General features: G+C 56.9%; 1 protein-coding gene across 1 annotated transcript in view; it reads left to right on the top strand.

Annotated features, from left to right (window-relative positions):
• The window catches only part of LOC309680234 (opioid-binding protein/cell adhesion molecule homolog), a gene marked incomplete at both ends in the record, with an annotated part of 104,181 nt that overhangs the window by 66,027 nt on the left and 12,750 nt on the right, over positions 1-25,404 (top strand). Inside the window, one exon of the mRNA XM_082493780.1 lies at positions 17,588-17,820. Within this exon, the coding sequence (XP_082349906.1) occupies positions 17,588-17,820 (233 nt within the window). The remainder of the gene's footprint in view (positions 1-17,587; positions 17,821-25,404) is intronic.

Genomic DNA, 25,404 nt, shown 5'->3' with positions numbered 1-25,404 from the left:
GCCCCCTGGGGCAGTGTGCCACGAAGCACCGAAGGGTTCATTAGGGTGTGCTGGGTGCCCCCGTCCCAACTCTGCTGCTCTTCCCCCCGGCTGCTTCCCCAGCTCCGTCCTTCATGATGGCTCCTGAGGTGCCTGGAAAACCCATCCCTCCATTTTCCATCATGTTCTCCTTGCCCACAGCGGGCTGCTCCGGGTGCTGGGTCTCCCCTGGAGAAGAGGATGTGTTTCCAGCCCCTCTCTGGCATTTGGAGAGCGCGGTGGTGACAGGCTCTGGGAGCCGTCCTCCCCCCTCCAGTTCTTGTGACGGCTGTTCTCGTTGCCATTTTCCTTCTACCCTTTGGAGCTGAGCTCCTGAAGGGGTGTCAGGACAAATGCCACTCTCGTCGGCGCCGATGTGCTGCGAGATGATGCCCAGGCAGGCGGGAGCGGGGAGAAGAGGCAAGGGGGGAAAAATAACCCTCTTTAGCAGGCGGCGGCGACGGGTTTAGTGACAGCCTCAAGTTTTGACCTTTGTTAACTGCTGTTTTGCTCCGAGAGTGACAGGGAGCGCCGCAAAAGACCGAGTTTTGTGCTTGTAGCGCTCCGGAGAGCTGTGCAGGGCTCTGGCGCGACGTGCCAGCGAGGGCTGGAGCGCTGTAGGAACCGGCCGTTTTGGGGCACCGTCTCCCCTTGCCGCAGCATGCCATGCTTGAGCCGGCTCCTGGGTTTGCTGCTCTCCCTCTCTAGTCCCAAGCGGTTTTCCGCAACGGGTGGCTGTGCATCCAGCCGTCCCTGGGGCGAGCGGGGTGGCAGGGCCACCGTGCCCACCCTGCTCGTTGCCCTCCAAGAGCGGCAGCTTGTGCCGAACTCTGGGAGTCGGAGCTGAGCTGGGCAGGGAAAACACAGGCACCTAAAGGAGAGACTGAGAGAAGGGGGGAGAAAGAGCCAATGAGCATACGTGTGCTTTAAAAGAACATATTGCCTTTTTTTCCCCCCCTTCCTTTTCTTTTTTTTGAAAGCCTTTTTCCAGCACTTTTAAATGGTTGCCAGGGAAACAGAGCAAGGGAGAGTGGAAAGGTTAGATGGATATTGGACGAGGCTAATGCACTTGTTTCAACCAAGAATTGACAGGTGCTTAGGACACCAAAGGTCCTGATAACTCCTCATTTGCACGGCTCCTTTGCAGAGCCTCGAGTACCTCCCTACCGCCGTTAATTGTGTTTTAATCATTTGCAAATTATAATCCATCTCCATCAGGGGATCTCTAATGGTGGGTTTATGGAGCGCGTCCGCGTGTTCCTTAGCCCTGCCGGGACACTGGGGATGAAATATTGGGTACGTTGGGCCCCACTGGTACGGGCGGTCTGGCTTGAAGGGAGCTTGACACCGGTGGAGATCCCGATGGAAAACGTGGGAATTGCAGCTGGGTGGCCCAAAGGTGGGCTGAGGAGGAGCGCCAGAGGGAGCCAGCCATGCACATCGATGGCCAGCCGCTTCTCCCGGCAAGAAGGGCAGTGATGGGCAAACCCAGTTAGTGCATCCCCTCGCCCGCTGCGTCACCCCCAGCCCCGCAGGGCTGCTGGGACCCACGGTCCCCGGGCGCTTGCAGCCCCACTTGGCTTTTCTCACCCTCCTCCGGGTTCGAAACCAAAGAGGAACGCCTCGCTATAGATGTTTGTCGCCGTTGCAGCGCTCGGAGGGCTTTGTTCCCCCCCATCCGCTTTAGGTTTTGTTTTTGTTTCGCATCTGTCTTGTCTAAAATAGCAGCTCCATCTACGGAATAACCAAGGGGCCTTCAACTAGGCTGCTCAGGATGAGCGTCACATCTGGTATTTGCAAAACACAGCGAGCGATAAATAGCTACAGTGTCATAAAGCTCAGGCTCTGGAGAGGCAGGGGCGGCTGGTGAGGCTTCGATCGCTTTTTGGTTTTTTTAGTGTTTTCCTGGAGAGGGCAGAAGGTTATTGATTGAAAAAAAAACCAAGCAAAACCCCACTTGTGTTTGCGGGCGTGATGGTGGAGAGGAGTGACGGGGTGATGCTGAGCGCTGGGGACCCCAGCTCTGCCCCTGGTACCCCGAGCCCCGTGCACATCCATCTCCTCTGAGCACGGACAGATGATGGGGCTCCCTCCTGCCCGGGGCTTCCAGGGGTGACCTCGGGGAAAAGCCTCCGAAAAGCCTGGTGGAGACCTCCCAGGCCAGCTTGCAGCCAAGACGTGGAAGATGACAACCCACCTTTTTCTGAGCTGTAGTGAGCCGGGGAGGGAAGGGGTTTAGTTTTCGCCCAGAGCCGCAAATATTGCTGCTCGCTGATCCTTCTTGTCAGCGGCTTCCCAAGCCTGCCGCCTATCCATCACGCCTGAGTGATGGGTACCGGGCCAGCGCGGAGATGTGCGATGCTCATATCCCTATTATGACATTGTCGGTGTCACAGCTGAGTGTGAGGGACTCGCGAAATGTCACTTCAGGTATTAGAAAATGACTGTGCCTCTGCCGTGCTCTGGTTCGTGATCCAAAGTGCTCTTCCCCCCATCAGTCCTGACCGGAGGGGCCTCCGCCTTTGAGTGTGGTGTCTCAGCTTTGGGGTTTTTAGAGAGGTGTGATTCTAGTCGTGGTGCAAGGAGCCAGGCTGACAGGCCTGGGCCATGCAGCCCCTCCAAATGCTGAACGAGCTCCGTGCCTCCTCCATGCAGGACTTTCCTCCCTCTGCTCCAGACCACTGCTGGCACGCTCTGCCCTGCCAGGTCCTTCACGAGCATCTCCCCGTGCTTTGGAGGGAGCCTGTGCTGGCAAGGAGCGGGGAACTGGGTCCTCATCACCAGCTCCATCGGGAATAATGTCTGAGCGTGGGGCACCTGGATGCAACCGCATCTCCCATCCCTTCCGAGTTGTGCAGGGAGTTGCTTTCTCCAGCCAAAGTCTGTCAGGGGTTGGACTAGGTGATCTGCAAAGGTCCCTTCCAACCCTGACCATTCTGTGATCTTAGAGTGAGGGTAGCCAGCTGTGCTCCAGATGACCCTGGAGCGGGAAAAAATAGGTTTTCCCATGCCTGATGTGAGCCTGGCTCTTCTCAAAGCCATTGATGAACCTTAATTTAGGAGGTACGGGGTGGTGAGCTGGAGCAACACCTGGCTCCAGCGCCAGCAAGGCACCTCCTGGGCACCACGGCAGCTATGGGCAGCCGTAGGGCTGCCTTGCACCGAGGTGGGCTCAGAAACTGGTTGTTGGGAGGTAGTGACCTCATGAGCAGCCCGAGCAGCTTCTTTTTGGTCTCTCCCAGTCGCATGGTTTCATCCCTTCGGCAGCAGGTCCGGCTCCGGCGGTGTGACTCGGCAGCGCCCACCCGGAACGTGCCTCGTGGTGCCAGGGCAATGGGCTCCCCGGCGAGCTGGCGTTACCCTGCTTGAAAGAGAGATCAAGAACGGGAAAGGGGTTGAGGGAAGAGGAATGATTTATGAAGCTTCGCTTGGCCAAGCAGGGCATTCTCAGCATATTCCAAAATAATTTAGCATCATCTATTCTGCCTTCAGTGGGAGCTTGTTGCGGAAAAAGAAAGGAAGAAAGAAAGAAAGAAAGAAAAAAACAACCCGCATAAAGAACCCAGAAACCCCCTTGATGGGATGGTTAGAGCTTGAAGTTTCTTTTTTCCTGAGGGCGGCTGTCTCCTCTCCCCGCTTCTCTCTGTAAATCAAACCGCCGGTGTCGGATCGGCAGCTCCGTCTTTCCCGCGGCCGCTTCCCCGCGGCCTCCCTGTGCGCCGAGGGGACGTAATCACCGCCTAGAACGGCTTGAAGGACACAAGCGCGGGAACCGAGAGGACGATTTGTAGTGAATAATTTAGTGGCTGAATTTAAAGCTTTTGTTCTCGTCACAAATTACCTGCGAACTGCATGGGAAGGCTTTGATCGTACAAATTCATTTTGCATCGCCTCTGTCTGCCAACAGACCCACCTCCCCGCTTAGCTGTGGTTTTAACCCATGTATTTTTCCGTGCCCATCGGTGTGTTTTGGGGGTGGGCCGGACCCTGCCCGCACCTGTAATTAGTCTGTTATTTTAGTGGGTGCGGTTTTAATTACTGCCATAGGACCGCCTGTCTGGGTTGCGCTGGAATTTGAAGAGAGATGGTTGTAAATGGGAATAATTTCGTGGCGTGAAGTTTTTGGTACCTCTCGGATGGCGGGGGGTCTGCGTGGCCCTCGGAGCATTTTGCTTTTAGGTGGAAGGGGGTGAGATGGGCCGGGATGCTCGGGCAGGGATGCAGGCTGCTCGGAGGGCATGCGGCCAAGATTGCTTTCCCCCTCCTGGCCCCGGCAGCTCTCCTCTCGCACCGTCAAGGGGCTTTTCCCCGCATCCCTAGCTTTTATGTGCTTGGTAGGGATGGTCAGATACAAAGCTTTCCTCCTCCTCCCCCCCCCCCCCAGTTCAGGCTGCAGTGGCAGTTTTGGGACTGGGGAATTTAGCAAAGTGCATGTGAAGGAGGCTGCGGGCTGCCTGAAGAGAGCCACGTGAAATGAAGTTGTATCGCGCTCCGAGATCAAATTATCCTTCTCGGCTTTCGGGGAGAGGACGCGCCGCAGCCCCGCGCGAGAGCTCTCTGCCGCCTCCTCCTCGCCTCGGTTTATGTCCCCGGTCCCCTGGCAGGCGCTGCGAATGCTCACTCATCAGGGCTTGCTCTCTGTGCTAATGGCCCTCTATAAATAAGCCCCAGGAACAGTGATAGAGAACAATCATAAAAGGCAGGCGCATAAATTAAAGCCGATGTTATAATAAACTAGACAAGCCCTTCATCGAGGGTTTTATGTTTCTCCTTGAGTCGGCAGCTTTGCCAGGAGAAAATGATTTCTGCGCGCCTTGGCCCGGTCCTCCGTCTCCCCTCTCCGTAGGTGCCGCGCGGCATCCCCATCCCCCTTTTTTGGCATTATGGGTAGAAAAGCCGCGGGAATTTCCCAGAACAGCTCTCAGCTTCCCTTACCCGGGCACTTACGGTGGCGTCAGGACTGCGGATTAACTGTCCGGGGTGGCTTTGGCCGCTCTTTTTAGCTTGTGGGTAGCGATAAAAGAAACGCGATGCCCCTGGGTGGCTGAAAGCTCAGCCCTGTGCCTCTAGAGAAAGGTGGAAATCGTTGCATTCGCCCTGGTGAGCTGCGGTCAAACCCCACGGAGCCGGAGAGGGATGCCCGGGTATGAAATAGCAGCATCATGGTGCGGATGGAGATGCACACGCGTTACCTCCGAAAGGCTGCTCCTTCCCCTTTTGCCCCGAAGCATCGCGCCGGCGGCTGGCACGCAGGCTTTCTGCCGTGCCTCCGGAGTGCTGTATATATACTGCTCCGAAACTCCTGCCTCTCCCGGCGAGTTCAGAGCTGTCTCTCTGCATCACCTCCTGCATGGCTGAAACTCGGCAGGGCCAGCGGGAACGGCAGACGGAGCCGCCTGCTCCCAAAGTACAACTTCCCCACGTCGAAGCCATCCGGGAGAACGCAGCAAGTCGTGCCGCGGCTGTGGGGTCCTTCAGGGTTCTGGTTCGGGTCCCAACGAGAGCAGGAGTCGGTCTCCTGGTCCTGCGTGATGCTGTGCGGGGAGCTCTGGCAGAGCTTGGTGAGGTCCCACCAGCTCAGCCCTCTCCCAAACCCGGTTTGGACACTTTGGAGCTGAGCTAATGGTGCTGAGAGCCGGTGGTGAGGATGCAAACTCCCACTCCGGGCTCCCAGCTTGCTTTCGAGCCTGTCCGCCCATCCCTTACGGTCCTTGCAGTGACGTGCAGGTAACGTTGGGGATGGGGAAGGGGCAGCAGGTTCCTGGGGGCCGGGAGGGTCTTCTGCCCCAAACGTGATGTGTTTTGGCTCCGCAGAGGCCGTGTTCATCTCCGGGTCTTAACTGCTTTGCTGGCCAGGAGGGGCTGTGTGCTGTCAGGGAGATGTCACCCCGTGCCTCTTGCAGGAGGCTGTGGGGACAACCAGCAGGAGCATTGTAGACGTCCGTCTCATCAACAGAGGTTCAGATCAATTTGCCGGCACGTGTTTAACTCCGGGATGAATCCATGCCCGGCCAGGCGTGCGGCTCCAGGCAGCGGCACCGGTGCGGAGTTACACGGGTCCGGGGGCAGCTGGAATACATCCTCCTGCTGCTCCAGCATCTTCTCCCTCCCTATGGATTTTTGGAGAGGCAGCGCAGCCCGGGCCAGCGGGGGGAGGTGGTGGCCGGGTGGATTAAGTGCACGGCGGTGTGGGGAGGGTGTAAAAGGGAAGGAAGGAGAGGAGGGGAGGCAGATGGGGGCAGAAAGAGGAGAGGGGACGAGCGAGTAGGCTCCACTTTCTGCTCCCGGCTCCCCGTGGGCTCTGGCCCGAGCTCCCCCTCGTGTTCAGCCGCACACATGTCTCCGGCCTTCTCCCATGGTCCTCTCTGTGTGAACACGGGGAGGTTTGTTGTTTTTCCTGCCCACTTTTGCACCGGAGGAGCCGGACCCCGTGTTGGGCAGCAAGCAGGCGTGCTTTTCCCTGTGACCGAGGCATGCCCCCTTCTCCCGTCAAATTGCAGCATCAAAGGCACCTCCGGCCTTTCTGAATATTCCGGCCAGAGGCAGATGCTCAGACGAGCTCTGGTGAGAGCCAGAAATGCATAGTTTTGATGGTGCGAGGAGAGGCACGTGCCGCAGAGGTGCCCCAGTGAGGCTGCCCCGATGCTGCCGTGCTGGCGCTGCGTCGGATCCCTCCGGGGACTGCCTGGCAGCTCCCTGCCGTCACCGCCACCGCCGCCGCTCATCAGCCCCTCACCGGTCTCGCACAGGGTCGTTTTCTGCTCCATTTCCCCCCCCCCCAGCCTTTGGTTATCCCCCCGCCTCGAGCTCTCTTCCTCGTCATCCCGGCTGGGATAAAAGATGACTGCAGCCGCCGAGCGCCAAGATCGCCGCTCCCCTCGGGGACTGTTTGCCCACATCACCTGTCGGATCGGGATCCTGCACGTCCTTGGGAAAAATATGTATTTCGGGCTGGCGAGGTGCTAATTTGCAAGGCCCATTATTCAAAAGAAACGTTAAAATGGCCGTCCGTAAAGCAGAGCCTTTCTCCGTGCCTCCCCCTCGGTCTGAACTCCCCGCGCCAGGTATAGGCTTCCTGTCAAGCCCAAGAGCCAACGGCAAAGATTTATCGATAGGTACCTTGACTCCGGCTTGCATTTTAATTATGTCGCCGTCAGCCTGTGCCCAGAATAAACTCGGTGGCTATTGTGTTATCCTCGCTTCATCTCTCCGGATGAGCGCACCGGGAGAGCCGCGGGGTTGTGGACTCCCTAAGAGGGACCCTCTGGCTTTTCCCACGTTCTTTCCTCCCGGCTCGTCCGCAGGGATGGGCAGAGGGGCCGCCCGGCGCCGAAATACCGCGATGCTGGGAGGCGGGGGACGAGCCCTGGGCATCCCCATCTCTCGGTGCCTCAGTGTCCCTCGATGGAGGAGCTGACGTGGCTTTTGGGAGGACTCGATTTCCCGCGGGGAGCGAAGCCGTGGCGCCGCGAGGAGTTGGGACGCCACGCTTGTCGGGGAGGAGCCGCGATCAACTCGGGAGTTTGCTTGTTTGTTTTCCGTCGATATCGGCGCGCGGGGGTGTGTATAAATATTACCCGGGCGCGCCAGACGGCACGGGTGTCTTGCTTAACGCGGGGGCAAAGTTTGACCCGGCGCTTGCCGGCAGAAGCGATGCATATTTATTAGGGAGGCGCTGGGGCGGGAGCGCTCCCCCCCGCTCGCTCGGCGTGGCAGACGCTACCTCAGCAAAACGGGGGGCTGTAATTCCCATAAAGAAAAGACAAAGCAGCTCGGCCGTGACCGCGTCTCTCTGACTTTGTTACGGAGCCACCAGGGAGGGAGGGGGACCGGCCGCAGAGGAGATGCTCTCGGGATGTGACCGGCTCCGCCAGCTCCGGGCACCGGAGCTCTTTCCCTGCCTCAGTTTCCCCATCGGTAGCAGCGACATATGGGAGTGATGTGCCCGCGGGGGAGTGCAAAAGGCTCCCTTCATTAATAAGCACAAAGCGCTTTGATATTTTTAGATGGAAGTGCCGCGTATTGATATAATATTACTGTACCTCATTTGACTTCTTTTTCGATCGCAAGCCCCCTCTTGATCCCGTTACCTGCGGTAACAGTTATCTGGCTATATTTTATCATCTGAATATTTCAATTAAATTACTTTAAGGGGAAAAAAAAAAAAAACCCACCCTACGCCGAAGTTGGAAATGATCACTGTATCACTCCAACTTCCCTCCATTCCCAGAAGGTTAATTGAAAGGCAGCCATCTTGGTGACGTTTAGACAAATGAGGATAATTATGTGTTCTCCAGCTCTTTGAGAGGTTAATTGCTTAGATGTACGAAGACTTGAAGAACAAAGAAGGAATAAATCAGAAGCAGGACGATGATCTGATAATATAATTTGGTATATTCACGTACAACTCAAACAAATAAACCCCCTAATTGTGCCAAGGCGTTGGGCCGCGCGGCCGCCCCGCGGGGTTGCCGGGATCAGGCCCCCGGCGATGCTCGGGGACGGGGTACCGGTGAGAGATGGAGAGCTCTCGGGGTGGCGGCTGTCGTCATCTCGTGCCGGTGATGACTTCTTCATCCTGTGGTGCCGTCGGGCTCCGTCACACCCGTGGCAGGCAGCGTCCAGCCCGCGTGCCGGCGGCGGAACGGCGGCGGGTGCAAAGCCCAGGGGGTCGGCGGAGGCGCGGGAGCAGGATTTCCTCTGGTGGGTTATTTTTCTTTTTTGCCTAATTGCTGGTGGAATTTCTGCAAATTGGCAATTACATTCTGGGGCTGACGGCTCACCCAGGTCACTTACAGATGGCGCGTTTGGCAGGAGCGCTTCGCGCCAGGAAATAGGGCTTCACCCTCCTTCGGCAGAACTTCCCTCTTTTTAGAGGTGGTTAATTCTGCCTGCGGGGCTTTCGCGCTTGCGGCGGCATTGTCTTCAAAGCAGCTGAGTTTTTTCCTTTTAATTCCCCCCAGTGCTTGGGGCGAGGGCGCTTGTGTTGTTTGGGAGTCGGTTTGTCCGTCTGTTGGTTTGTCCCTCTGTCGGTTTGTCCATCCTTTGGCCCCTCCGTCCTGCTGGGACGGGTTACAGGAGGCGCTGGAAGCGACGTCCCGGCGCCGGGGATACGGATGGATGGACGGAGAGAGAGGATTTTCCCCTCGCATAGCGCGGAGCTGAACACCTGGAAACTTTGGGCTTTTATGGAAGGCTCGGGGCTGGGCGAAACACCGAGCCGGGATCAAACACCTCTTCATTTTTCAGCCGTGGGGGTCAGGGAAATGGTGTTTGTTTTTTTTTTTTTTTTTCGTTTTGTGGTTTTTTTTTTCTCTGCTGTGAGCTTGGGGGTGAAACATCTTCATCTGGAATCTCCTTTCCCCCTCCGCTCGGTCTCCGGGGAAGATGGAATTGATTTCAAATGAGAAAATGCCTCCCCACCCGTGATGTGCGAGGCGCCCCGAGCCTCGGCCTCCGAAACACCAGCGAGTGCTTCTCCCGACTATCTGTCAGGCCTGTCTGAAATTGCAGTTTAATTCTCCGTATTTGCTCTTGTATTGTGCATTAAGATACGGCGAGTTTATCCAGCAGTCCAGCTGTTTTGAAGATAATTACTACAGAACTCAACCTGATGTAAAATAATCCTCCCGGGCAAGCAGCCAAGAGCCTGAGACTTATCCTCCGAAGACTGAAACCTCTCCATTACCCTTAAGAGCCGCAGAGATAGGAGCGGGCGTCTCATGACAAATATATTTTTGGTGGTAATTAACGGAGGGGAGTCGGGAGAAGAGGTTTGCCTCTCCCACCCCCCCGGCTTCTATCGAGGAGAGAGACCCACCGATAGCACGAGGACCACGGGCAATGGAGACCTGGTGGGGTTTCCACCCAAAGCCAAACCCGATGTGCGCCGTCATTTCCCCCCGGGACCCGTTTGGGGGTATAACCTGCACACCCTTCCGCCGTCCCCATCACCGCCTTGCCGCCCTGGTGCCTTCAGCCCAATTTTCCCTCCTTGCGAGCCAGGGACAGATGTAGGATCGCTTTGCTCCGGCTGTACAGAAGCTCCTTCTGTCGCAAACACACCCTGGCCCGTGTTTTAATCAAGCTGCCAACAGCCTTTCTTCTTGTGCGTCTGCGGGATGCTGCCGTGGCCGCGGCCGCTCTCCCCCCGGGTTGAAAGCGGCCCCCTTGCCCGGCTGAGACGGAGATGGTCGCCAGTCCCATCAGGACGGCTGAATCATAGCGGTTGGAGCCTCGTATTGCCATGCGTTAATTACCGGTGCTTAACTACACGGCTAACTGTGACAGCGAAACAGTTATTTCTGTCTCTCCCCGCCTGGGAAGGCGGATAAAAAAAAACAAAAAAAAACCAACCAAAAAAACCCCCCAAAGGAAAAAAGCAATAGCAAGGGAAAAACCCAAGCCCAAAACCCCACCGCAGGCGTGGAGGGCTCCAGGTTCTCTCCTGTTCGGGTCTGCTAGCACCGCCGGCAATAAACTCTGCGTTTCTTCTCCTGCTTTTGATTGAAGAACACTAGAAATCAGCCGGGGCGCAGGTGCTGCATTGTGTTAGATGAGCGCTGATTGAATTCGTACACGGGCGCTGATTGAGGCGCAGGGCTGTGCCGACACCGGCGTGCCACAAGCGGGGTGCTCTGCTGGATTGTGTCCCCCGGTCGGCACCGCCACGGTGTTGGCGGGCATCTCTTGTTGGGTCTTTTCTCCCCTGCCAGGATGTAGAGCAGAGCCCCGGTGTAGGGGGGTTTGGCTTCCCCAGGGAGAAGACAGCTCTCTGCCGATGTTTCCTAGGATGGGTATATTCTGGTGGATGTCAGTCATCTCTCTGGAGAGGAGCTGGCAAGGTGCCCCAGCCTTCTTCAAACCACAGGATGACCCAATGGCCACGAGCAAGTTGGGAATTGGTGCCTGGCTGCATCAAGGACCTGCCTATGGGGAGAGTGCGATCACTTAGGTACCGTTTTGGGCGAGGAAAGATGCCTCGCTGCACTTCTTCTGATGTCCACGGTGTTCCCGGACCCGCCGCCCCCGCTCGGTGCTGTCATTTTCATCTCTGTTTGGGAGATCAGGTGCGGAGGGCGGTATCGACTGACTCTGATGTTCGCATTTAAGTGCCACCTGCTCTATAAACATTCCCATTGATTTGCTCTATTCAAAGGCCTCCCGCTTTATTTCTTTAGCTGCTGCCTCGTATTTCCTTATGAAGGTTTCTCTTAAGCTGATAACAGCTGTGGGCCGTTGGGGCTGAGGCTGATGTGTTCCGACCTTCCCCGCCGCATCCCGGGGGAGCATCCCGACACGTGGACGCGGCCGGACCGCAGCTGCAACAGGAATCGGGAGGTGCTAGGCTGTAGGCAGAGCCAGTTTGCAACCCTGGTACGATCCTGAGGGCAGTGAGCGTTGCTGTTATTTTCCGATCAGCGATGCATTTCAGAGTGGATTGCAGTGGCCGTGACTCGCGCGGGGTGGGACGAGCCACGGAGAGCTTTGTGCAGGGCAGGGACGTGATGGCTCCCTGCGGGAAAGGGCTCAGTTAGAGCCCCGATCCAGTGCTGACCTTCCCAGGGGCTGCAGAGCCCGAGTCGTCAGGGTACAGATGCGTTGTCATGTCAGAAATAAGGGAGTCACGGTAGGAAAATCCCGCGGGAGCCGGGAGCAGAGCGTGTCCAGCCCCGTCACACCACCCTTCCCCTTGCCGAGGATGTTGTCAGGGCAGCGCGTCCCCGCCAGCTGCAAGCAAAAGCAATGAGGAGTGAAAGAAGGGCTTTAGGAAAGAAAGGGAAAGCCTAGCTCGCTTTAACAGAGTCGGCTGCGGTTTCTGGATTTGCTCGATGTGGAGCATTAATTCAGAAAATCCCGAGAAGGGCTTTGGGGAGAAGATGCGGTCAGATAGCGGCAGCGGTGGCCCCGTGCAGCCGCTCGCCTCGCCGCTCCTCCCTTCCCCGTGCGAACCGCGGTCTGTTTCTAAGCCATCCGCAGCGCAGCTCTGCCCAAGCATCACGCTGTGCTGCCCGCAGCGGTACCCGGGTCCACAGGTCCCAAACTGGGATGCAGGCGCAGGGCAAGCCCCTGGAAAGATGAAGGCGGGTGAAGACCCACTCCTCAAGTCGATGTTGGCTCAAGCTTTGCGGCCCCGGGGATGTCACGGAGGCCACCCAAAGCCCCGGGGGCACTGGGTGCCAACCAGCCGGTGGTGTTTTACGCGGTGTGGCCCCCCCGGGGAGCATTCCATCTTGACTTGCGATGCCTCGTGCAGGCAGCTCCCGCCCTCCTCATCATCATCTTGTTATCACTCTAATGTCTGGGAGCGGCAGTCGTGGACCAAAACACCATTAAACTATCTGAAATGGAGCAGCTCGGCAGCCCCTGCCCTCGCAGGCTTATTATCTTTGCAGATGGATATTTTATATTTAGCAGCCTCTAATGTATCAGTTTGGGGCTTGGATTTTTCACGGGGAGCAGCTTCTATTCCGGTGCTCGGTGGCGGGTGGGCAAACTGCCACCGCGGGGGAACCGACGGGGAGAAACCCACCTCAACAAGCTCCGAGCCGCTGGGGAGGAGAGGGGAGGGGAGGGGAGGAGGGTCCCATAGCCCTCCAAGGGCTCTGGGAAGGGGGGGGTTAGTGGGGAAGGGTTTGCCGGCTCTCCGGAGCTTATTTGAATGGCACTGGGAGTGCTCAGGGAATCGGAGTGGCTCGATAGCGGTGGGGCCGGGCAATTAATTAAGCTGGCAGAGATTGAGAGGCGGTAGCGTGTGGCTTTGCGGGAGGTGATGGGGCTGAGCGGTTTACGGTGGGGAGGTGATGGGGAAAAGGGGCACAGTTTCGGCTGACCGAGCTCCCTGTGCATCCCACGGTCTTCGTTTTCCCACGGGGGGCACGGAGGTACGGCGACGGGTTGGGACTTGCCGAGTGGGTGGCAAGGGCTGGACGGGAGGCGGTTGAAGTGGGTGATGCGGAATGGCACACGGTGGGTCCCCTCTGTCCTTGGGAAGCTGGGACGGCGTGGGGCCATCCATCCAGGGGACGGGAAAGGCGGGATAGTGCGGGTGGCTGAGAAAGGAGACAGGGTGCCAGCGGAAGGGATGGGGAATGAAGACAAAGCGCCTCTCGCCCTCCGCACCAAGAATAAATATCATGGATGACAGTGACGGAAGCCCAGGCGGCGCAGTCCTGCCCTCGGGGAGCCGTTGTGCGAGACCCGCCGTCACACGCCGCAGATGCCATTGTACCCGCGGCTAATTTGACGGTTTACATTGTTGGGAGAGGATTAGAGGAGCCGCCGGGTTTTGATGGCCTGCTTCTCATTTGCATCTTTAACGAAGCGGGAGCCCAGCCAGGTTCTGTTCTTTTGTGTTTACTTCTGAGGAAGTGTGTTTATTTGTGATGATTACAAATAAATCTCCTCCGCCGCTGCTCCAGCCGCCCGGAATAAAAGCCGTTCGGAGCCCGTTCACTCCATAGCCGGGGCGAGTACCGGAAGCGAAGGAGAAATCCTATTAAGAGTCCCCGGCAAATGTAATTAACAATTTCTTCTCAAAGATGAGGGTGGCGGGGTGTTCGCTCTGCCCCCGTGACAGGTACTGTTGGTTGGAAACTTCCCGGGGTGAAGCACTACCCGGGGGCCGTCGAGGGGCTGCGCTCCCGATCCGGGTGAGCTATTTTAGCCGCCGGAAAGTGGGTCAGCCAGCCAGTTTGTGACTGGTTTCGGCATCTCCATTTGTCATTTTGACGAGACGCATTGCCTACGAGAGAGAAAAGCATTTTGGGGGTTGAAAGGCTGTAGAAGTACATAAAAGTTGTCGGTTCGCATAAGGAAGCGGGAGGGTTTCAGGTCGATCCAAAGAGGAGTGGGAACGGCTCGGGATACGCGCCGACGTTTCGGGGTCCCGAGCATCCCATCCCTCGGGATATATTTGCACCCGTAGAGAGGGGTTTGCCAGACTTGCCTTATGCCTCCACCTCTTCGCCTGCCGTTTATCCCGCCAAACTAGCGGCAGAAAACTTGTGCTGACCCGGGATGCAATTTTTTCCCTCGCCGCAGGGCAGGCGTGGAGTCGGCGGTGCAGGAAAGGTCCGGGAAGGGCAGGGAACGCCGGCAGCGGGTGTAATGTCAGGTCCCGCGCGTAGGAGAAGCGCTGTCAGTGTCATTGATGGGGCCGGGCAGGAGCGACACGGGGGTCTCTCCTAATAGGTCCGGGAGGAGGGAGACGGTCACTTTGTGCCACCAAACACAAAGAGCGCCTCGGCGGAGTTATCTGTATCGTTGACACTAAGTGAAATAATTCCTGGGCAAACTTCAAAATTAGCATTTAAGGATGAGGAATGGGGGCAATTAGAGGGGAAGAGGCGCAGCGCCGCTGCTCCCAGCTCCCTCCCTCATGCATCTTCTCACCCTGCCACGTTTGGGTTCATTGCCCGAGAGGCCACATGTACCAGTGGGAGCGTCGGGGGGGGCAAAGCATCCGAGGCTGCCCGGAGAACGGTCTGGTGGAGAGCGGTCGCGACGGGAGGCAGCCGAAGGGCTGCAGGTGGTGAAAAGTCTCCTGCTGGAAGGCAGAGAAGGGTCTAAGTGGGATGCAGATGTGGAGGAGCAGATGGGACGGGTCATGCTGGATGAAGAAGGGATGAGGTGGGTGCCTGGAGCCTAGAGTTTGGGCTGACGTTATGGATCCGCAGATATTCCCCCTGCCTCGCTGATGGATTTTCTCCAGGTGAACCGCGGATCCAGGATGGGTTTATTTCCCTCCCGTCTGACAGGCACTTTATTGTCTTTTGTCCCTCCCGGACTCGTAAGGCAGGGTTTCTTCTGGAGATGGATACGGCGCCTTCAGGAGACTGTTAATGGGGGTTTGTCTTTGTTCTTAATTAGATCCCTTCAAGGGAAAACCTCCTGGCCCGCTTTATTATCCAGCTTTGTCAGAGCTTGTCTGTTTTATCTAAACACTTTGCAGAAGTCTCTTTACCTGTTTGCTTACCGGAGACATTATCATAATCCTGGTCAATTGGAAATAGGTAGCAATGACGGCTCGGCAGGCGAGGGAGCGCCGGCGGCTTAGCGGCGAGTGGAGATGGCTTTCTGAGCCCGGTAAAGCAGCCGGCCGGGCTCTCCTCGCCTTGACGTGCTGGGCAGTATTCGCCTTCGAAGCGCCGATTCCCAGGGCGCGGGAAAACTCGCAGCGGGAAGGTGAGGTCGGGCAAGAAGGTGCCTCTGGAAACGCCGTGGCAGCCGATGGACGGCGGCTTTTCTGCTGGTGATCGCTCGGACACGTTGCCAGGAGGTGCAGGAGGGCTGGTTTTGCAAAATGGGCGTTTTCTGTGGTCCCTTCCCGCCCGCAGGGGACAGCCCGGGCTCTGGCGGAGAGGAGCACGATGCTGAGCAAGCAGAGCCGAAGGGACTTGATTCTAAATTCGCTATTGAGTGGCAGCAACTGAGGCGTGAGCTTGAGGGATGGGGAGAAGTTGTTTTTGTTTTTGGCATGAGTTTTGTTAGAAGGAGGAGTCTCCGCGTTGCTCCTGCCCACTTGCTGTGAGTGGTTTTGAGGGCGGTACCGGTCACCAGGCGCTTCGGGCAAGTGAGGGCGATGCTGTCCTTGCCCTTTGTCGCCTGAGCATGTCCGCCCGTGTTATGGGCATCCCTGTGCACTCGTGCGGATGCGGCTCTGAGCCATAAAAGCGAACTGCGAACACAGAACAAGTGACCTCATTTCTCCTGGGTCCCGCACCGGCCCCAAGTCTCCCCGGGAAGCGCTGCCAGCCGAAGCCGGGCAGCGGCAGTCGAACGTACCCGGTGACGGCACGAGCTCCTTGTCCCTGTCACTTCCAACCCTACTCCTCGCGCTTCACCCCTAATGAGGGGACCCGAGGGTACCTCGCAGGGCTGTAGTCTGGATATTTATATGAGCGCAGACATGCAAGTTGTCTGTTTTACATATTGCTGCCCTGATTTTTCAGTGCGCGCAATGAATAATTTACGGAAGCCGTGTGTAAGTATCTCTTTATTATTCATTATAATGAAGTGAGACAGCAGTAATAGTCCACTAGACTGGAATCCCCCAGGGCCGAACTTAACTCGGCTGCGCTTAGCTCTCCCCCACTTAATTTGAACGAAGGGAGGGCTCACCTTCCCGACGAGGATGATGCCATCTGATGGCAAGAGGTCGCCCGGGTCCGGCGGAGGCCAGCTGGTGCCACCGTGGCCACTGGGATGCTTCCGATGCTCAGGCAGGCTCCCGGCATGCCGACCGTGCCGTGGCGGGCACACACGGCCATCCGTCTTTCCCAGCATCCATATGCTATGCAGCCGGCAGAGACATACAGCTCCTGCAAGGGGAAAATTACTTGTTTGCGGGAGGATATATGGCTCGTTCCTCTGCACCGAGCGCCCGGGGGGACCCTCAAACATGCCAAGTATGGCCCCTTCCCTCCGCCCGATTAATAATCTCGGTCGAGGTGAGGCTCTGCGGTCCCAGCAAGGGAGGCATATAACACCCCCGAAGCCTCTGCCGCGGAGGCGCCGCGGTGGGGACGAGGACAGGGACAGCCGCCAGCCCGGCTCTGAATTTACAGGCGTGCGGAGAGGGACTTGCAGGGGTTGCTGTGCCTTTTCCCTAAGACCTCGGCTGCACAAAGCTGCGGCAGCGCTGCCGCCACTGACACAAGCTTACAGATTTTCCCAGTTTGCATGTACGCTGCGGAAAAGCTCCCCTGCCGCCGTCCTCGAGCAGGCAAGGCGAAGCTCCCGAGAAACGCCGGCCTCTTAATTTAGCCAAATGCTTGGCGGTATTGCTGCGGGTGTCGTGGCGGTGGCAGAGAAGGCCAGAAGTAAACAGATCGAGAAAAATCTATCAAACGGAATGAAAAAGCCTGTGTTCTCGGGGAAGGTTTTAATTCCCTTTTTCTCCCCCAACTCTCTGTTCCGTGCCAAGCGTAAGTCAGCGCCGCGGACCGGAGCTGCTGAGCCCCCACGCGTCTCGGAGAGCCAGGCAGGAAATAAATAATGGCAACGACCGCGCTGTGTTTTCAAGGCACTTGTAGGATTTACAGCTGCTTATCCAAATGTTCCCTCCTCGTCCCCGCGCGCCGGCTTCGCCGTCTCCGGCTGTTTCTCTTCCTCTCCTCTCCCCGCGCGTGTGCCGCGGCCCCTCTCCCCCTGCAGCGGGTGCGTATATCACCCCGGAGATGGCTCAGTGGTCGCGCCAACAAGCCAAACCATCGGCGAATTTTACAGCTTCATCTGAAATTCTCCGCGTGCGGCGAGGTGGGGGGGTGCGGAAAGTCTGCGCGGCTCGTGGAGGTTAAACATAATGGGATTTTTGTCTGCTGCTCCCCAGCTCTGTATAAAAGAAAAAGGCAGGGCTTTTTTCTGCTGTTTCATCTCAGGGGATGGGGGATGTGGCAGCGGGGTAGCCGGGACGTGGCACATGCCATCTCCGTGCCAGCGGTCCATCCGAGCGTGAGGGAGAGGCAGCGCCGCAGGTCCCTTACCGCTCGCATCTCCTTCTGGGAGCCGGGATACTTGCCGTAGGTTCTGCCCCTGCATTTGTGACCCTCTGTCTCTTCCTTTGCAGGTGTACCGTGGATGACAGGGTCACGCGGGTAGCGTGGTTGAACCGCAGCACCATCCTGTACGCTGGCAATGACAAGTGGTCTATAGACAACCGGGTGGTCATCCTCTCCAACACCAAGACCCAGTACAGCATCAAGATACACAACGTGGATGTCTACGATGAGGGCCCCTACACTTGCTCTGTGCAGACAGACAATCACCCCAAGACTTCGCGTGTCCATCTCATCGTGCAAGGTAGGTCTTAACATGCTATTGTCAATCCGACTGTTGGATATGGAAAGATGTCTGGACTTGGGAAGAGTTTGGAGGCCTTTTTGGTGATGGAGATGGAGGGATCAGACCAACATCCGTTGCTTTGTGGGTCGAGCTGCTTGGGGAAAGGGGTGTTGACAACTACCTGCCATGACGGGGAGGAGATGGACTTGCGTCGCCTCAGCCTCGCTGTGTTGTACGGTCATCAGGTGGGGCAGAGGACGCCGGGGAACCGAAATCGGTGTCAGCGTCCTCCTCCTTGCCTGTCCCTGCTGTGAAGTTGACCCGTCCATGCTGCTCAGCACCCACGTTGCTCGAATGGCTGCATCAGAGAGTTGTGAGGTGCTCGGGCATGTGTCTGAAGATGCTTCGGGAGAGCCCAAAACCCAGTGCTGCCCTTTGTGGTGGTGGAGCGGAGTCCATCGGCACGAGACTCCTGGGTTTCGGGAGAGAGGGCAGAACGTGTGAGCGTGTCAAAGTCACTGCGGGGCCACGAAGGGCTGCCAGCTCAGGGCTTCATATGCGAGTGTGTTGGCGTAGGAGATGCTGTTGGGTCGCAAAGCAGCGTTCCCGAGGCTGCTGTAGGATGGGGGGAACCAGGTGCCGGAAAATCGGAGGTACCCATAGCACTCCTGCAGACGCCGCCTCCGGATCCTTGTGGCTTTGCTCCGGCTGCCGGCTTTTGTCCGGTCTCTAGATTAATTTTTCAGAGTTAGTGTTAGTTCAGGTTAGATAAAGATAATGAAAGTTTCTTAATCCTCTTAAAGAAGATTTATCTGGCTGAGTAGAAAGCTCTTGGAATACAATAAAGCGTGTATAAAACCAGGACCTAATCTTTCCTTTAATTTCAAACAGCTGATGGGTATTGATTTTGCAATGAGCCAATCTGAGAAATTTCTCGGCCTCGACAGGTCTCCGAGAAGCCCCCAGCACCGATATGTATGTATTTATGTATCCTCCTCAGTCGGAGGAGGCAGGGTTCGATTGCGGCCACCCATCCGAGTGGTTTTCCCATCCGGTCCCAGCGGGAACGTGTCGGGGGCCCCTTGTGGGGCGGTGCTCGGCTCGGGAAAAGGGGAGCGGAGGAGTGCCATGAGAATCCCTTTGTCCCTGTCTGTGGGGCTTTTCCCTCTCCCCCTTTTTGAGTTGCATGCAAGCCGTCCGTCGGCGAAGTTTAATCTGTTTATCCTGTCTGCTCTCTAATCGTGCTAATCCATCCAGTCCACACTGTTGAAGTACCCGAGTGCTTTGCAGCTAATGAAATGAGGGGGAGCGGCGGTCGGCGCCCGCTCCCCTCGCCCCTTTTTTGTCGCGCTTGCCGGGCTCGGGCAGGCGAAGGCAAGGGATGGTTTGGATCCAGAGCGATGGTCCGGTGGCGAGGCGGTCCTAAATGTGCTGGGAAGAGTTTTTCCTATGGCGTTAGCAAGCCGTGTTGGAATTGCTCCTGCCGCGGCGATGACCGTGGCTGTCAGCTGCGTTGCCTCTGTGCAGCTGTAGGAAGCCTGGGAGGAGCTGGGGATGCGCGGTCCCGCGGGCCGAGCTGAACTGGACCGTGCTCAGGAGTTTTTGTGTGTGTTTTTACCCAAGTTGTTATGCTGAGGAAATCCACCTGTAGATGGACATGCTGTCCCATGGATGGTCACGGTCAGAAAAAATATATCCTTCCTTGCTCTGTTCTCGCTTCACCTCTGTCGTGGTCGCTCAGTGGCTAAAATGTGCTTTCCAGAGGTTCGGACCGAGTGACATAGCCCACCGGCATGCTCAAGGGCTGTTCGCCTCCACGCTTGCGTGACGTGGAAGAGCCAAGTTTCTACAAGGGTGAATAACACCCGGACTGCGTTCTGTGCCGGGAGGAAGGGAGAGGTTTTCCAAGGCCACATTCGGTCCCGCCATGCATGCAAGCAGGGGAAGAGCGAAGCCCAGTTTCAGTTGTAGCTCTTCCAGCCTTAAATATAGGCTTAAAAAGGAGGTTTGGGGTCTTCCTTCACTAAGGAGGCAGCAGCAAGGGCAGGAGGACCACAGGGGATGGAGGGGCACACCACAGCATCATGCCTTCCCCGTGCCGGCTGGCCAGTGAGCAGGTGGTAGTGACCAGCGAGCAACCGCGTTCAGGTCAATTAATTTATATTTGTCTTTTGCAGAATTAAAAGTTGACTGGCCGGAGTATTGATTTTTTTTTTTTTTTTTGTCCCTGTATTCAATTGGGTTTTAATTGTGCGGCCGCGGGGCCAGGCCTTCCCTCCCAGCATCCCGGCGATCAATCTGCCGGGGAGATGCCGTCAACAGTAAACGTGTCTCTTTGCGGCATTATTAATATGTTTCTTGGATTGGTTGATTGCAAGAGCCGTTAACGAGGGTCTGTAAGAACACAGATGGCAGCGAGCCAGAGGGTCGGGTTTGTGTCCCTCTTCCTCTTGTTTGCGGGGGCCTCCGTGTGGCGACAGGATGGAGGCTTTCAGGGACACAACACGAGAGTTACAAATGCAGAAAGAACTGGTATTTCATCTTGTACAACCAGAAGATGAGCCACCGCGTCCTTTTTGGGGCATAAACAGCTTGAGCGGAGGATGCTGTGGGTCCAGACCTCGGTAGGTAGGACCCTCTGTGAAGACAACCTCAGCTGCCAGGAGGTGCGAGCCCACGTGGACGAGCCGGGACACCTTGCCGCATTGTGCCGTGAAACCGTTTTGGTGCCAGGAGCGTGGTAGACTGTAGCCAGGGCTGAGCCGTGCCTCCTCGGCGTGGGTCGTTTTGGGAGGTGGGATATGTTTCGGTCTGGAAAGCGGAGCTCAGGGTGAGTGTTTAGGCGTAGGCTGTAGCTTCGGCAGTCAGAGCCCCGGGGAAGAGCAAGCCCGGCATCCTCCTCGGAGCAGGGGCCGTAGAAAGGAGAGCATATGTGCCGAAGCGGCGTAGCGTAGCGCAGCACCGCTTTGGGATCCACGCACCACGCGGCACCCCGTATGGCAGAGATCTCAGTGTTGTATGTCGATACCACCTAATCGTGGTTTTTGGTATTGCTCAGGTGTCCTCTGCTTGTGATTTATTTAGAGAGCCCTCCTCTGTACTGCCTTAATCTTACTCGCCATAGATTTTTCATTAAAACCTCTCCTGGCCGTCGGCATTGTTACTGTTAGTTTGTCGTTGGTGCAATCCATTTTCCCGTCTTGGCATCTTGCCGCTTTCCTCGCCCCGGGAGCCAGGATGGGTTCGGAAGGACCATGGCCTTCAGTTGCAGTCGCATGGTCGTGGTCGTGTGGTCCTCGGAATGAGCGGAAGGATGCTCTCCCAGATCCAGTCCTGTGTCCCTTGGCACATCCACCGCCTCTCAAAGCGGCAGCGATGCTGGTGTAGCTATTCTGCAAGCATCTTGAAAGCCAGTGTAGTCTATTTATTAATTTTTAGCAATGACAAGTGGCTCCTTAAGTCTCCAAAAGGGCAAGTCCCCCACCCAGTGCCCATCGAGCTTCTCTTCCCCGATGCAGACCATGCTCTGGGCTCCCCCCGGCACCAGGGATTTCACGACGGCCGCAGTTAAGCTTGCTTTTATCACGCCGCCTGTGATATCTAGACAGGAGCTGAAACCACCGTACTTATTAAAACCTTACCAGGGGGCTGTACGGCAGACGGCGAGGCGAGGGGAGCGGCTCAGCCTGCTTTCCTGCAAAGGAAAGACTCGGTCATAGGCTCTAAAAGTAGAAAGTGCTTAATGTATTACAGGCTTGGTATTTAGATGCTGGAGTGTTTGGCATGGGAGGTGTGAGCGTGGCATACAGAAGCAGCCTGGAGAAGGGAAAGGGGGAGAGCGAGCAGTGCCTGGCAGGATCGTGCCTTGCTCAGGAGCTTCATCTGCAATTGGGATACTGTGCCATTAGCAGATGGTTTCGGATTTTTTTGTGTCCTACCTAAGAAAGCATAGAATAGTGAGGAAAAGCAGGAGGTGACCAATGTCACCACCACTGCGAGCAGGACCGTCGGTGTGGGCATCTCCTTCACGCTCCCGCAGCGCCACCTCCAGCAGAGAGGAGCGTGTCCGGTCCCAGAGGACCCGGGGATTCGGTAGCACGGTGGTGCTTTGGCCGGAGCGGGGTGGCACAGGCTGAGGTTGCGGATGTTTGGCTAGAAACAGGTCAGCGATGGGCTTGTGCCTCATGCAGATGGGCATCCTGGGACGGTAAAAGGCCTGACGGGAGCGATCAGACTCCTACCCGGCCCTTTCTGCCTCCCGGAAGAAATGGAAGATGGGCAGGAGAGCAAAGGGGCCAAATGGGGGAGAAGCAGCAGCGGTGCGGCAGGGAATTCCAAGGCAAAGGGAGCCCAGAGAAAATACAGAAGGAACAGCAAAGATTGAAGAAAGAAGCAACTGGAGGGGGAATAGACGCCAAAGGAAAAGGATAAGAAGAAATGTGGAGAGACTTATAGAACAAGGGGAAGAGAGAAGGAAAGGCACGCGCCCAGAGAAGCACAGCACCTCAGAAGAGCGGGAGGCAGCAGAGGGGAAGAATGAGAGAGTAATGAAGGCGCATGGAGAGGGGAAAGGTCTGGGAAGAGGGAGAGCCCAACCAGATGGAAGGAAACAGCTCCCACCGCCGTGGTGGGACCAGCCTCTGTCCTTAAAGAGGCTGGCATGACGTGCGAACCCCAAATCTGTACGGGAGTATGGAGGAGGGATGAGGTGGGGAGCATCCTCGGGCTCCCCTTCTTGAGCCGCCTTGAAATTGTGGGAAAGGCGCTGGCGGGAGCAGAGCCGATGGAGGTGTGAGGACGTGCCGCGGGGACCCAGAGCCGACGGAACAAAAGCACGGCGGCAGCTGATTAATTACAGCAAAAAGTGAAAATGAGGAAGGGGTGGGGGGAAACGGAGAAGTTGTTTCCCCATTATATTTCGGAACAGAAAGAACGTTTTAGCACGCGCACAAATAGCTCCCTGGGAAGCACTCTCACTTCCTAATTGTTCATAAATTTACTGCCAGGTGGTTACACAGTAGGTATAACACTCCGAGTTTTGGTTTTATTGCTTTCCCCGTCTCAACATGAAAACCTGCAGATAAAGGGTGAGCGGCAAGCCCTTGGCAGAGTCTGCCTAGCCAAGGGTGCTCGATGCCCACCTTGTGCCTCGGCTCCGATGGAGGGGTCCGCGTTGGCCTGGTCGACCCCTTTGCGTTTCACCACAACACCTCTCACGGTGTCACGGTCCAGCCCTGGGGGAGGGCTCCTAGTCTGCATAGAGATGGGGGAGGCACTCTGCATCCCGGGCTCTAAAGGCATCGTTTTGGGGTGTAAGACCTAGAGAAGGGGCAGGGAAGTTCTCCCCCAAAACAAAGTGCCTGTAGAGCGCGTGAGGCAGAGTTGCAGCACGGCGCTCTCCGGGCTGGGAAATGTGAGAGAAATCATTCTGTGGACCAAAGTGTAGCTGTTGGATGCGCTTAATCCATTACCTGGATAAAATCAACTCTGATGAGCCTCTCAGATCAGGCTGTCATCCAAATGGACTCAATATGAGGCGATAATTGTTGCTGCCGAGAAGCAACACTTTGTTAAAACTCTGGACATGGGCTCGTTGCCCTCAGGTGCTGCCCCGCAGGGTAGACGGGACGTGGAGGGTGCGTTTACATAGGGTTATCGTGCAGGTGGTAGGACGGTGTCCATGGGGGTTATTGCCTCCCCGTAGAAGGTTGGAGATGCGATGTCCCCATCTGTGGGCAGTTTTGTCCCTGTGGGGACCCATCCTGTGAGTAGAGGTGGGCAAGTGGCCATTGTCTGGCAGTTTGCAGAGCCCAGAGGTACCCAGCTGTCATGTCACCCTGTCAAAGGTGTAGGAAGAGGTCTCTTTTAATGGATTAGGGGTTAACAAAGCGGAGGAGGGACATCAGGTGTCTGTGTGAGCGGCTGCGGCGCTGGCGCAGGCTCTCCACTCGAGGCGCGCGGCAGTCACGATATGGCAGCTAATAATAGTTCGTGGCAGCGAGCGCCTCCGGTTGGGATCGGCACTACGGGGCGGCCGGGAGATGAGTCATCCCGCGCACGGTTGTGTGTGTCAGTGTCACGTGTAGTCAGTGATCGCGCAGTGCTTACTGATGCGCTAACTGGTCCCGCACGGTCCAGTGGGGAAGAGGCATCCCCTCTGGCATGGGTCGGACCCGCTCCTCCCTGGGCCATCCCTCCTCGGGTAGCGGCTTGCAAGATCTGAGCTTTCTACTTGTTTTGGTCCTTACACAGGGTGGGCAAAGCCGGCACAGGTGCCCGGAGGAGGCACCGGGACCGGTGGTGTGTGGGAGCATCCCAGGGATGCCCATCCTGAGTAGGGCACGTAGGATCACGGGACACGGCAGCATCGCCGAGGCGTGATGCTGTGGGTAGCCCAAAAGGCTATTTCCCAGTTTGGGGGCGGGGGGAGGGACAGCATCTTGCGGTCCCCGTGAGTGGTGGCAGAAACCAGCACGCGCCCGGGCCCGACGGAGAGTGTGAATCGGCGCACGGGGTGGGACAGGTCTTGAGCGGTAAAGGAAGGAGATAAATCACGGGCTTATTGTTATTGAATTTAGTGGCATCACTTTCACATTCAATTTCTCTCGCCGGCTTTCCGAACAAACAAGAAATTACAGTGCAAATGTATTTTTTGGCCTACCAAACAGTATGCATTAACTTACTCGTGATTAATATTACGCAGGGTCGATGAAATCCTCCGCCAGCCGCTCGCCATTCCGGCGAGGCCATTTCGCTCCTCTCTTCCTCGGGATTTATTCTGTATTCTGTATGTTGGAGTCTTTTTGTAAGGAAGGCAGGACTGTGAGTGAGGGGGGATAGTGACCGGGCACCCCGTATCGCTTTGTCCCTCACAGCCGTGGAAGGCGAGCATCTTGCCCCCGTGCCGTGAGCAGTTTGGGGGCCAGGGAGGACCTCTGGAGTGGATGATGGCCACCTCCACCCATGGGGTGACCCCAGCACCTCCCTGGTACTGTAAAAAACTACATGTAATGCAGGGAAAGGGTGTTGTCAACAGGTAAATGACTCGGAACAGCATCCCCTGTCATGCTGGTGGGCTGTGAGGTATTAGCAGGGTTACAGGGGTACCCTTCGGGGACTGGGAGAGCCTTTGGACCGCGCACCCGGCAGCGGTCCCCAGCTGTCCCCATCTTAAGGCACAGCTCTCTGTGCTTGTGCCTTGGCTGTACCTGTGTCACGGTATGTACGGGCAATGGCCACAGGTTGTTTCTATCCACATGGTAATATTTGGTACTGGAGTCCTCCTGCCTGACATCGCTCGGGTCCCATCCGCTGCCGGCCGCATCCCTGTGCAGGCTGAGCTCCCATCCTTCCCCTCCCATGGGATTAAGGGCACCAAAGGGAAGCCAGCGCGCCCTTGAGACGCCGTCCTCCTCAGCTGGCCGGTGGGATCTATAGAAATGTAATCAAGCTTTGGAGACGTCCTTCTGCAAGTCCTGCTAACCTCATAGGCAACGATCGCTGTCGTGGCGGGGTACCAAGCACGGGCCTCCCTCTGCCAAATGTCCCTACTGGTTCTCGGGAGCGTTTCTGATCGGATCACGGCGAGCGGCGTGGATCGTG

Source organism: Vanellus vanellus, assembly GCF_965231255.1.
Source record: "Vanellus vanellus genome assembly, chromosome: 21".
NCBI lineage: Eukaryota > Metazoa > Chordata > Aves > Charadriiformes > Charadriidae > Vanellus > Vanellus vanellus.
The sequence above is the reverse complement of the archived record's forward strand: the minus strand, read 5'-3'. Positions and strand labels throughout refer to the sequence as shown.